The following is a 13,459-nucleotide window of genomic DNA, read 5'->3' as shown; positions in this document are numbered from 1 at the left end:
ACGTGGCACGGGTTATCTAGTTAAATATGGGGATTTAAGCTTAGTTTTAGACGAAATTAAAAAAAAAAACTTAATTTTATCAAAGTGAGCCTTAAGGATCAATTTAGTTCCATACTTTACTCTTAAAAAATCAATTCTATGTTACCAACCAAGAAATTTTAAGGAGATTCAATTTTGGCTGATATCGCTACCTTCATTTTCAGTGTTATAACGTGGCACTATCAATAATTTATACTTTTAGTATTTGTAATGCATCATAGATATTTCAAAGGCGACGGATATAATTGTTCACATAAAGATTCAATTCAATTTAATGAGCTGAGAAAAAAAACTAAGTAAATGAGAATCGTACTTGGTTCAATAGGAATAATATATCACCTCTTAAAATCAACAAAAATTAGGATAGTTTAACATTTTAACTCCTTCTCCTTTTCCTATTCTTCATCCCCCAATGTAATTGACAAATTAAAAAAATATAAAGGTTATTACTTTTTTTCTTTCATAAATGCTAATCTATTAATTCTTGAAAATATACTTTATGCACTCTAGGTTAAAAACAGTAAGAAAGGTTATAAAAAATGACTTGCGCATGCAAAGGAAGAAAGTTCAACCAAAATCAGAATTAACATAAGCTTTTGAAAACAACTCTTATTTTCTAAAAGATCTTAAGTGATTTTCAAATATTTTATACCAATTATATTTCAATTAAACCCATAAAATAGTACTCCCTCCGTTCCAATTTATGTGAACATGTTTGATTGGGCACGGAGTTTAAGAAAAAATGAAGACTTTTGGAATTTGTGGTCCTAAACAAGTCTAAAAGGGGCCCAGAGTGTTTATGTGGTTATAAAAACTTCTCATTAAGAGTAGAATTGTAAGTTTAAGCTAAATTGTTACCAAATTCAGAAAGGGGTCATTCTTTTTGGAACGAACCAAAAAGGAAATAGGTTCACATAAACTGGAACAGAGGGAGTAGGTTTTAATTTTCTTTAAAGTAAAAAAAAAGGTGCATCGAGAAATTAGTAGTAGATAAGATAAATACTTAAAATACACGTAAAATGACAATCTCAAATAGTAACTAAAATTTTAAATAAGTATATTTTCAATACAGAAAAGCAAAATTTGTTTTAGTTCTTTAAAATCTTAACTTTCAATGTTCATGATATTATTTACTTCAAACTCACGTTATGCTTATTATGAACTCACTTAGGGTTTTAATAATATATTTTAATTCACCTGTATTAATGAAGACCCATATTTTTATCTTTTAGAATCCTCTAAATGACACCAGTGAACTTTTTTTTAGTTTAGAGTCTTTACATAAATTGATCTGATATTAGTCTTATAAGTATATTAATAAAAAATAATTCAAGTATATTAATAAATAAAAGATTTAGAACTACCCGAAAATAATTCTGACATGTCTTTATTAGTACATATATGAGCTCTAGAGAGAGAAGAATATGGTTAGGAACATTGACATGGGACATGTCTAAATGTATAGCAAGACTTAACAAATTGACCACTTGGAGAAAAAATTTGGCATATTTTGCCTAAGTTTACTGAAATGTATAAGGTCAAATAATGTAAAAAGTAACCTAAGGGCAAAAAAAGATCCATAGAAAATTACATTTAGCAATTTCAAAGGCCCAGGTGGGAGCGGTCTTAAGAAAAAAGCAATTTATGCAATATATCCATTGAGCTTAAACTAATACCCTCTTTTATCCATTTGAAAATTATTTATAATATATACATACCCAAATGAAACTAATTATCCATACCTACCCACACCCATCCCAATTTTTTTACCCATTTAACTTAGCTTAGCTTGATTTTGCTTGGCTTTGTTGACTTAGTTTGAATTGGCTTGACTTGAATTGACTTGATTAGGTTTAGCTTGGCTTGGCTTGGTTTGAATTGGATTGGTTTATAGCAGCTTGAACTGACTTTATTTGGCTGGGTATTAAAAAAATAGGGAAGGGGCAAAGTAATGGACAAGAACGGATAAATGTTTTCCGCCCCATGGGTATTTGCAAAACTTTCCGAAAATGAGTGATTGACAAAAATGAGATATGCAGGGAAAAGACAACTACATCAGCCACGTGTAGCAGTTTCACAGCATTAAAAACAGAAAACATAAGGTAGGACACCTTTTAAGAAGTAAACCATAAAACAAAAAGTAAATTTGACTTTAAAAGGTCAGGACCTAGAAGTAATTAATTGAAAAATTCACATTTTATTGTAAACTTTTGTGAGGACTACAAAAGTCCTCGTTTCTTCCTTATTATATATAGTAATAGTAATATCATTTAGAGTTAAATTTCTGGTTTTGCCTCGATTTGTTACAGTATTTTTAATTTAAAATTCCGCATTTGCCTCGATTTATTATAATATTTTTTAATTTCAGAATTTATTAAAAGTTGTCTTCGTGTAACCTATAGGTCACGGGTTCGAGCCATGAAATCAACCGCTGATACTTATATCGCATCCCCGAACCTTGCGTAAACGCGAGATACTTTATGCACCGAACTGCCTTTTTGTCAAAAGTTACCTTAGTTTTTCTTTGCCCATATTCCCCGAGAGGGGGGGTGGTGGTGGTGGGGGGAGGGTGCAATGAAGCTGCCTCGAAATTGGAATATGCAAAATCACGGGTGATCACTTTCGTCCAATTCACAAATCACAAGATACCATATAATAATTCTCAAAATAATGCCAAAAATTCCTACCCACCATAGCCCCAACAGAAAAAAATAATAAACATACATCTCCTATTATTACTCAACTAAAAAATAAACGATAATTCAAAACGAAGCAAAAGATAAACGTCAAACATCTCTTGCTTTTTCAAGCCTTTTATATAAAGGCAAATACCACAGAATACGGAATTAAGTTATACAATAATGTGATTCAAATTTTAAATTTAATGGATTCAATAACCTATTACATTTATTAAAATTGTGAGCTCAAACTTAATATTTTTCAGTTGAATTATCGAGTCTATGTTGCATCTATCCATAATGAAAAGGAATTTTACACAATCAGTGTAATTTACTAGTGATAGTAAATTATTATTTTATTTCACAAGTTACCATGTATATATTAGGTTTGCTATGTGTTTAATGAAGCTATATAGAGTCAAACTTCTTTATAACAGCGTCTTTATAGTGAATGACTGTTATATAGATGTGCTATTATAGAGAGGTCTGATAGTACTGCGAATAGTACACAAAAATTAAACTCACTGTATTAGCTATTTTGGTAACACTTTGTGAATAGTGAATCCAAGTTAGGATAAACATATATAGTAAATCAGTATTTAAGAACTCTTAGTTATCATATATAATATATTCTGTTTTATCTTTTTGTGCTGTGCATGTCCATATTTGAAAACCAAACTTGGTGAGAAAATCTTGGCACCATTTTCTGAGTTATTAACTTTAAACAACCTTCCAAAGATAAATAACACATCCGTGATTCTCTTCTGTCTATATCTCCTTATCTCCATTTTTTAAAAATAATACCTTATCCTACATTTGTATATATATATATATATATATATATATATATATATATATTTATATATGTTGTGTATTTACTTATATAAATATCTCTTGTTTATGTCTAAGGTATGAATATTTTGATTTGTAGTGAAAGACAAATCATTCATTCTTAGCTTAAACTCCATTCTTTTCTTTTCTTTTTTTTTTTTTGTCTTTTTCTTGAGTCTTTATTTTACTTCTAAGTGGTTCCAAACTATGGTGTTAACATTTTATTTGTACTTAGTTATCTTATTTTAATGGGGCTTTGATTTTCTTGGTTTTTTCTGCTCACTGTGTTTTGGTTGCTTTTGCTTTCACTTGTAACAAAAAATATCTATAAGTTGTGGATAATTTTTGTTATACAAGAAAAACAATTCTTGCCTTTCACGGGACTTTGGTATTTTAGTTGGCTCAATTGTCAACATTCTTTATTGATTGATTGCTATAAATTGGTGGGGGTTGGTTTTACTCTCTTATTTATTCTACATATAGATATGTTTTTTCTTTCCTTCTAATGTTCTTTAAAAAAGTACATTTTTTATTGAATTTTGAGCTTAGCATGAGTTTTTCTTGATAGTTTTCTCTCTATTTTAGTTCATTATTTTGATCAAGATGAAGTTCTTGAAAATGTTGGGGTTGGTGTTTTTTGCTTTGTCATTTGGTGGTGTGATGTGTAAGGAGTGTACTAATATTCCAACTCAATTATCATCACATTCACTAAGATATGAGTTATTATCATCAAAGAATGAATCTTGGAAAGAAGAGATGTATTCTCATTACCATTTGACACCTACCGATGATTCGGCCTGGTCTAATTTGCTTCCTAGGAAGATGTTGAAGGAGGAGGAAGAATTTGATTGGGTGATGATGTATAGAAAGATAAAGAATTCTGGTGGTGTTAAAGGAATTGATGGTTTATTGAATGAGGTTTCACTTAATGATGTGAGATTGGAACCAAATTCAATACATGGAATTGCTCAGCAGACTAATTTGGAGTATTTGTTGCTGTTGGATGTTGATAGTTTGGCATGGAGTTTTAGGAAAACAGCTGGTTTGGATACTCCTGGTCAACCTTATGGAGGTTGGGAAGGTCCAAATGTCGAGCTTCGCGGTCATTTTGTTGGTTAGTCCTGTTTTATACCTTTCTGCATATTCAGTAATTTTTATTCATATAGTCGACTCACACTTGCTTGCGATTGAGGCATAGTTGTATTACTTATTCTCAACAACTGATCATGTGCTCATCAAATACTTATTAGTTCAAGTTAATGTCACTATTTTCTGTCAATGTCCTAAAACTATGTTGCACGGACTCTCCAAAATGCCATCACACCCGTGTCGGACCATCAAAAATGCACTACGTTTGGAGGATCCGACACAGTCAGGGCAAAATATCCTGAAAGCAACATTTTGTAGAATGAATTACAAGAATCTTTTTTTAACATGTTAAAGAATCACTCTTACTGACATTTTGATTGCTGATTTAGGAAACAATTATGAAAAAACTATCAATGTTTAGTACTGGATTAGTGACCAGAATACTGCAGCATGAAAAAACTATCAATGTTTTTGTTTTTCAGTATGTTTATTTTCTGATCATTTAAGGTAAGGTTTTGGCATGTGTACTTCATTCAATTATGTGCTTGTATCGACGATATGATGTATTTATGTACTGATGTTGAATGTTGAAAAGGTCATTACCTTAGCGCCTCGGCACAGATGTGGGCTAGCACTCATAATGACAGCCTCAAACAGAAGATGTCTGCTGTTGTTTCTGCACTTTCTGTCTGTCAAGAGAAAATGGGATCAGGTTATCTATCTGCTTTCCCTTCTGAACTTTTCGACCGTTTTGAAGCTGTAAAACCAGTATGGGCACCATACTACACAATTCACAAGGTAAACTAGACTAATTTTGCTAAAAAGTTTTGTCTCTAAATCTGTTTTTGTTCTTAAATAAGTGACTTATTCCATTGGACTTGACAGATATTGGCAGGTCTCTTAGACCAGTATATGTTAGCTGGTAGCGATCAAGCTTTAAAAATGACTAATTGGATGGCCGAATACTTGTACAATCGAGTGCAAAATGTGATATCAAAGTATACCATTGAACGACACTGGCGATCTTTAAATGAAGAAACTGGTGGCATGAATGATGTTCTCTATAAGTTATATAGTGTAACGGTATGTATAATATGTCGAATGAACTGTCGTACCTTTTCTTATCCCTCTGGTTTAACCCTTTCCTTTAATGGTTTTGCAGGGTAATTCAAAGCATTTAGTGCTGGCTCACCTTTTCGACAAACCTTGCTTTCTAGGGCTATTAGCTTTAAAGGTGTAAATCACACTTCTGCACAAATTCTGATTCATTTGCTCGCACTGAAATGTCGTTTCTTGTATTTATCCTCATTGCATTTTCTGTAAATTGAACGCGTTATAATCAACAGATGATGGCAACAGGAAATTATAATGTATGATTCTTTTCTTTACCATTTTTTATGTCTTTTGTTGAAACAGGCTGATGATATATCAGGTTTTCATGCCAATACACATATCCCGGTTGTTATTGGATCTCAACTGCGTTATGAAATTACTGGAGATCCTCTATACAAGGTACATTGATTTGCTTTTCGAGTTGTTTGACAGGAATATCGATCTTTTTAAGTTATTGAACTTCGTTTGACAGGAAATTGGGACATACTTTATGGATATCGTTAATGCTTCCCACAGCTACGCGACTGGTGGGACATCAGTTGGTGAGTTTTGGTAAGAAATTTAACTTTATTGATGAATCAGTTCTATCTCATGTTTGATTAAGTACACTTCTTATAAGCTCAAAATTAGCTCATCTTTAGCATTTTCGCTGATATCTTTCTTTTCTCGTACAATCCTGAACAGGTCAGATCCTAAGCGGTTGGCAAGCACATTACAAACCGAGAATGAGGAATCTTGTACAACCTATAACATGCTGAAGGTGAGTTATAAGATTTTGCGCCTTTGTTTTTCTCTTTTGCTTTGCGTAGAGGAATAGTGGATACAACAACAAAAAACTCAGTATATTCCCACAGGTGGGGATCTAGGGAGGGTAGTGTATACGCAGACCTTACCTCTACCTAGTGAAGGTAGATAGGCTGTTTCACAATAGACCTTCGGCTCAGTAGGGGAATAGTGGGTACGAGTTAATCAATTCATTGCTTCCGTTCTCAGAGAAATGAGAGAGAGAGAGGAGCTAAAGTACTTCTATTGCAGTTTATATTTGTTCATAGGTAAAGAACTAAGTGTTGTAAGTGTATTTCTTTTCTTTTTTCAAATATCTGTGTAGGTTTCCCGACACCTGTTCAGATGGACGAAAGAAATGGCATATGCTGATTATTATGAACGCGCATTAACAAATGGTGTACTCAGCATACAAAGGGGAAGAGATCCTGGAGTTATGATATATATGCTTCCTCTTCTTCGTGGCGGTTCTAAGGCTCGGAGCTACCACGGATGGGGAACACAGTTCGACTCCTTCTGGTGCTGCTATGGAACAGGTGTTGGAATCGATCCTCACGTTTTAATCCTTCCCCTTTCTTCTGTCAAAGAAGTTATCTTCTCAAACTATAATGGTTGGTTTGTTTACCTTGTTTCCCTCTGTAGGAATTGAATCATTCTCCAAGTTGGGAGATTCTATATATTTCGAAGAGAAAGGGAGTTCGCCGGGCCTCTACATTATCCAGTATATACCTAGCTCTCTTGATTGGAAGTCTGGGCAGGTATTGGTGAATCAGAAAATCGAGCCTGTTGTTTCGTGGGATAATCGCCTCCAAGTGACAATTACCATATCTTCAAACGGGGTACACATTCATTTTATCATGCTATATCTTCACATTATTGCATTTATGTTTTAACTCCCCAAATTTCATTTTCTACTTGCTGACTAAATAGCAAGAAGGGGAGCCTTGCCGTAATTGGTAAAGTTGTTGTCATGTGACCAGGAGGTCACAGGTGGAAACAGCCTCTTGCAGAAATGCAGGGTAAGGCTGCGTATAATAGACCCTTGTGGTCCGGCCCTTCCTCGGACCCCGTGCATAGCGGGAGCTTAGTGCACCGGGACTTGCTGACTAAATAGCATGTATCTATCATGATTTTACCTTGAGTACTGTCTATTGGAATAGTCAGTAGATTTTATTCTGTATAACTGTTTCTTTCAGAAGGCAACTGGTGCATCTTCTACATTGAACTTGAGAATACCAAGCTGGACATATTCAAGTGGTGCAAAGGCAACCTTAAATGGAAAGGATTTGTCTCTACCAACACCAGGTGTGACATTTTCTTTCATCTGATGCTGTTGCATTATCATCAAGTCATTTTCTTTACTTAGTTATCGGTCTTTCTATAGTTGGTACTCCTTCCGTTCCACTTTGTTTGGTACTATTTCCTTATCTGTCAGTTCCAAAAAGAACGACACTTTTCAATATCTTTTTAATGGGAAGTTTTTATAGCCACACAAATGCTATGACTTATCTAAGACCACGGGTTTTAAATGTCTTCCTTTCTTTCTTAAACTTGTGCCAAGTCAGACTATGACAAACAAAGTGTAACGCAGGGAGTATCTTTTAAGGAAAAGTTTTAAGGTATTCTATGTCTACTCGTCGATGCAGGTAACTTCCTATCAATCACCAAAAAGTGGGGCCAAGGCGATAAAATCACTCTCGAGCTACCTATGAGTCTTAGAACCGAGGCCATTAAAGGTACTTCTTTAACTGTTTCTGGTGTACTATCAGTTTCTATGTACCTGAAAGATCTCTCGATTTTGTAACAGCTAACGAACTCTTGCGTGATGTTTCAGATGATCGGCCTGAGTATGCATCTGTTCAGGCAATTCTCTACGGTCCATACCTTCTTGCTGGCCATTCTAGTGGTGATTGGGACATTGAAACAAAGTCAGTCAATGCTCTTTCGGACGTGATAACTGCCATTCCAGCCGACTATAATTCTCAGTTAATATCTCTTATGCAAGAATCTGGTAATGCAACATTTGTTCTTACTAACTCCAATCAGTCAATTCAAATGGAAAAGTTCCCAGAAGCCGGAACAGATGCTGCTGTTAGTGCTACATTCAGACTCATTTCACTTAACATGTCATCTGTCAAGCTTTCAGAACGAAAAGATTACATCGGAAATCAAGTCATGTTAGAGCCCTTTGATTTCCCTGGAATGTTTATATCTCATCAAGGCCAAGAACAAAGTCTTGGTATCGCTGCCTCCTCGGATGAGGGTGGTTCTTTGTTCCGTTTGACTGTTGGATTGGACGGGAAAGACGATACAGTTTCTCTAGAATCTGAATCACAGAAAGGTTGTTTCATTTATACTGGTGTGGACTACAAATCCAGTTCAACTGTCAAGCTTAGCTGCAATTCGGAGTCCTCGGATGCTGGTTTCAAACAGGCAGCAAGCTTTAAAATAGGAAATGGCATTAGTGAATATCATCCTATTAGTTTTGTGGCAAAAGGGGCAAAGAGAAACTTTATTTTGGCACCATTACTTAGCTTGAGAGATGAATCTTATACTGTGTATTTCAACATTCAATCATAGAGAGAGTGGTAGCCAGGGAAGTTACTATTTGTTCCAGATGACAATAAAATCAAATATGTTAACTTCCAATATTATGTTTAGATAGGAGAAGCTGCTATGTATCTAGCCTTTAATCATTGAAAATTGCTTGTCTAGTATTTATTTTAGTCTTCATTTTGAGAATCCTTAATTTGTCTTGAAAGAAGATTATTGAGTATTTTGAATGAAATAGACCTGAAATGAATATAGAGCATTCATACTGATGAACCAAACTTGTTTCGGATTGACGCGTAGACCCTACTTGATCAATGAAATTGATTGATCTGTGATGAAAACATGTCTATAGGCAACTTTTGGACTATACTTTCTTCTTCCATACAGAAATCTGAAATATTACTGTTAACTTGTGTGAATTACCAGAAATAACCAATATATGTAATGCCAACAACTCATCCAAGAAGGCAAGAACCACAGCTAGAAAATATATGCATATAGAACCTTATGAATTGATCTTCAGCAATCAGCAGGCTTCAAAGAACTCAAGTTAAAATGTAAGAACAACCTCAATAGCTACTTACTATTTCCGACAAGCTTCGAATTTGAACTGCAAATCCTAGACTATGTATATTTCCTCCTTGAACTGCTTCTTCAAAGAATAAGAAAGATAAACCGCAATATACATGCAGAAATCCTTAGTCGAAAATTCTCTCCCCTGTTGACAGTGCTAGAAAAACAAAAGAACTAAAAATGCAGAGCAAACCCGGAATGCAAAACACTGCTGTCCAGCTTTCTGGACTTGTGAGATCCAACTGAGCGTCTTTAGCAGCTTCGAGTAGTCGACCAGTGAGATCAACTCCAACAATGCCAGCTAATGTACCAGCTGTATTTGAAATTCCCATAATAATTCCAGCATACCTTGGAGCAATATCCATGTAATTAACTGCGAACCCAGATCTTCCTAACGCCAAGAAACCAAGAGCCACGGAGGAACAAAATAGAGCCCCGCCAGATGTTCTAAAGTAAGGAAGAGCCATCAATGCAAGAGAAGCTACAACAAAACCCACTGTGTTTAAAAGTTTTCTGGTTTTAGTTATAGACAAGATTCTCCTTGTGACCAAGTGATCCGCAATCACTCCACCAATGTTTGAGAATATAAACATGTTAAAGTATGGCATCATCTTGGAAAAACCCATTTCTTGAAGGCTGATCTCGAGACCCAATTCAAAGTATGTAGGAAGCCAGTTCATGAGCATATAAAGAGCATAATCAAAGGTGAAATAATTCACAACAATTGCCCAAACTGGTAAGCTCATGACAATTCGTTTCCATGGGATAGTTGGACTTTTGGTAGAATGTACTCCAGTGTCTACTTTCATCTTTGAACTCCCTTTTGTGGGCAGCTGGGATTCCCCAAAACCCGAAGCAGTTGCTTTTGGATGCTCAGAACGAGGTGGATCAACTGCATAACTGAACCAGAGTAGAGACCACATTGCACCTAAAGCCGCTTCCGCAAGAAACACAGATTGAGGACCCCTATACTTCACCAGGCTAGGAAGCATAAGCATTCCCGTAGCTGCACCTAAGTACATTCCGGAAGTTGTAAAGGAAACAGATCTTGATCTTTCATGCGGTGGTACCCACTGTGCGAGGACAGTGTGGATGGACGGGAAAATGAAACCTTGGGCCACACCAACGAGCAAGCGGGCTATTACCAAGACCATCGTTCTGTTTGGATCAAGTGGTACAAAAGCGCATGTCAAAGACCATAAGAGAAAAGAAAGGAGGAGGACACGCCGTCCGCCAATTTTTTGAGCTGCCCAACCACCAGGTACTTGTGAGCATGCATATCCATAGAAAAAGGTTGACAGAATTACACCTTTGCTAGTCTGACTTACTCCTGCAGCATCAGCAGCAGCAGTATACGCAATAGAGAAGCCCACCCGCTCTATGTAGCAGACAGAAGTGCAGATGAAGGTCAAAAGTACAATTAAAAAGCGCTTTGGAAATCGACTGCTGCCCATGATTCGCTAGTTTGTAAATGCAAGCCATACACTAGACGGCTTGAGTTTCTGTTGAGGTGATCCACCAAAACCGTGATATGCAACAAGCTTGAAAATAAGAGACAAAAAGAGAGAATCAGATCAAAACATTTAGCTGATTTAGCAATTTAACGATATAGAAACCAAACATTAATGATAAATCACGCAAAAGCAGCTCAAAGAGATTCCAAACAGGGGAATAACGGAAACAAAGGAGAAAGAGCATGAAGGCAGGGAAAACGCAAATGAAACAAATGGTACAACTCATATCTTGCATTTGAACTCAACAATAACACTTCCAAAGAAATAACTTTCACTGCAAAATTTAAACATTAAAATCCAAGAATGTAAGATGACATTGTTCAGACATTGCAAACAGTTAATAGGGTTCTGAATGTTGCTAATTATTTAAGAAGTAGACTTTCTCAGAGAGCTTCAGAGTTTTACAGAAGTTCCCCAGATAACTGATGGACTGAAGCATATTCGATCACTTTATAGCAGGACGTCACAAAGAATTGGCCATCATAAGAAGCTAACCACTACAAAAGGTCACACCTTCTAATCTAAAATTCATCTAACCATATCTTTAGCATTGTTAGGGATTAGTTCTATATATCACCAAATTAGTCACCTAAGTTTCTCAAAACTTGAATTTTCCTACTTAAAACTTCAATAAATTCTTATTCCATCCCCAATTAGACACATAGTTTCTAAAGCCAACCAGCACAAAATGGTTAAGAAAGACAGACATTGAGCTTAACGCAATCTCAAAAACTAACTTACGAGCTGAGGATTGTTCAAGACCATATAATGAGACGACATCTCATTCCTTCAACCAATGTGAGACACTCTAACAACCCCACATGCTCAAGACTGGATACGGGGCCCAACATTGTGAAATACAGCAATAAGGATGGACATGGTTCCGGAGCTTGGACCTAACTCAACCTCGAAAATTAGCTCATGAGGTCAGCATTGTCCAATACCATATAACGAGACAACAACATATTCCTTCAACTAATGCGAGACACACCAACAAGAATCGAACCCCAATTAAGCAAGTTATACAAATAAAAATGTTAGTATAAACAAGAAAAAGAAGCTCTTTAAAATAAAAACAGAAAGTGAAACAATGAAAAAGATCTTATCTTTGACACCAACTTTTCAACAGGTCAACTACATTTCCCCAAACCCCATCTTACCACAACCTTAAAATCTATGAAAAGGAAACCCCATTAATCAAATTAAGAGGATTTCATAATACCCACAAGCTAAAAGATACAAAAATATTACTTCAAAATATACAGCAATATCAAGCTTAAGATTAATTACCAGAAATCAGAAGAACTTGGTACTGGGCATTTACGAGATTATGAACAGTTCAGTGGAGATCAAGAAAACAGTGTCACTTCAATGGCCAAAAATCTTTAATTTGTTAAAGCATTCTGAAGGAGGTGGGTGGGGAGGTCTGAACTGGGGCAGGTGTAGTGAGAGATTTGAGAAAATGATAAAAATGGTCCCTTATGTTTTAGGGTAGGTTTAAAGTAGCCCATTAATATTACATTAAACAGTTTTGGTCCTTCAAGTTAGTGAAAAGTTAACATTTTTTTTATCTCCGTCAAACTTTTAGTGAACTCTATGTCATTGTCCGCCAAATCATCATGCCACGTATGTGCCACTTGGCATAAATTTTTGCCATATGGAAAGGTTACATAAGATAGGGACTAGCTCTTGGTGGAATATTCTAGAACTATGGAGAATTTTCTTGGGAAAGCTCTAAATATTTATGGACTTGGTAGGAAGACTCTTTTGGAAAGCTTGGGAATGTTCTAGTCATGTAGAAATTCTAAAGGGTGTACTTATTTGTGAATATGAACGGAATTGTGGAACAATTATTATTTACACACTAGTCCCTAGGTGATTAGTATATATAGGGGGCACTCATTTGTAACTCATCAAGCAAAACAATCAAGTTCTCTCTAATACAAAAGCTTCCTTCGGCAATTCTATTGTGTTCTAACATTCCCTTAGTGATCTTTAGTATAGTAAGGCTGACTTGGCATAGCAAGAACGTGAGCAAGTTGTGCAAAATTATGAGCAAATTGTCAAGTGCCGCACGTGCGCTTAGTTGAAGAATAAGGACGTGACAACGTGGTATCAGAGCAAAGGTTATGACTAAAGGAATGTTAGAACGAATACTAGAGATTGCTAGAAGGAAGCTTTGTAAGGAACCATGGTGGGGATTACCAAAGGTGTGGTACTTGCAAAAGGAATAAATGTGAAAGTCCCTAAGCAAAAGGAGTATGGCGGTGCACGGGATTGGACGAC

General features: G+C 35.7%; 2 protein-coding genes across 5 annotated transcripts; one reads left to right on the top strand and one right to left on the bottom strand.

Moving 5' to 3' along the window:
- Window positions 3,783-9,349, top strand: LOC109235257. 2 transcript variants are annotated; one of them, XM_019401301.1, is made up of 12 exons: window positions 3,783-4,662; window positions 5,233-5,435; window positions 5,523-5,720; window positions 5,800-5,871; window positions 6,054-6,149; window positions 6,223-6,302; window positions 6,435-6,510; window positions 6,859-7,069; window positions 7,176-7,372; window positions 7,733-7,838; window positions 8,180-8,269; window positions 8,368-9,349. In XM_019401301.1, the coding sequence occupies exons 1-12, from the start codon at window positions 4,152-4,154 to the stop codon at window positions 9,111-9,113; spliced, it is 2,586 nt and encodes an 861-aa protein (XP_019256846.1). In that variant the 5' UTR covers window positions 3,783-4,151; the 3' UTR covers window positions 9,114-9,349. The 2 variants fall into 2 exon arrangements, with proteins under 2 accessions (XP_019256846.1, XP_019256845.1); XM_019401300.1 differs by having other exon boundaries at window positions 3,785-4,662; window positions 7,730-7,838.
- Window positions 9,551-12,593, bottom strand: LOC109235258 (probable anion transporter 5). 3 transcript variants are annotated; one of them, XM_019401303.1, is made up of 3 exons: window positions 12,464-12,593; window positions 11,915-12,079; window positions 9,551-11,200 (listed from the first exon to the last, which is right to left on the bottom strand). In XM_019401303.1, exon 3 carries the CDS (start codon window positions 11,111-11,113, stop codon window positions 9,785-9,787), a length of 1,329 nt encoding a protein of 442 aa, XP_019256848.1. In that variant the 5' UTR covers window positions 11,114-11,200; window positions 11,915-12,079; window positions 12,464-12,593; the 3' UTR covers window positions 9,551-9,784. The 3 variants fall into 3 exon arrangements, with proteins under 3 accessions (XP_019256848.1, XP_019256849.1, XP_019256847.1); XM_019401304.1 differs by having other exon boundaries at window positions 11,915-12,069; XM_019401302.1 differs by lacking the exon at window positions 11,915-12,079.

Source organism: Nicotiana attenuata, chromosome 12, assembly GCF_001879085.1.
Source record: "Nicotiana attenuata strain UT chromosome 12, NIATTr2, whole genome shotgun sequence".
Taxonomy (NCBI): Eukaryota; Viridiplantae; Streptophyta; class Magnoliopsida; order Solanales; family Solanaceae; genus Nicotiana; species Nicotiana attenuata.
The sequence above is the reverse complement of the archived record's forward strand: the minus strand, read 5'-3'. Positions and strand labels throughout refer to the sequence as shown.

Bases quoted from the DNA above. Each gene is read 5' to 3' on its own strand.
- LOC109235257 (XM_019401300.1), top strand. From the start codon at position 4,152: ATGAAGTTCTTGAAAATGTTGGGGTTGGTGTTTTTTGCTTTGTCATTT. The intron at 6,150-6,222 runs GTACATTGATTT...TTCGTTTGACAG, and splicing joins CTGGAGATCCTCTATACAAG to GAAATTGGGACATACTTTAT. The intron at 8,270-8,367 runs GTACTTCTTTAA...GTGATGTTTCAG, and splicing joins TAGAACCGAGGCCATTAAAG to ATGATCGGCCTGAGTATGCA.
- LOC109235258 (XM_019401303.1), bottom strand. From the start codon at position 11,113: ATGGGCAGCAGTCGATTTCCAAAGCGCTTTTTAATTGTACTTTTGACC.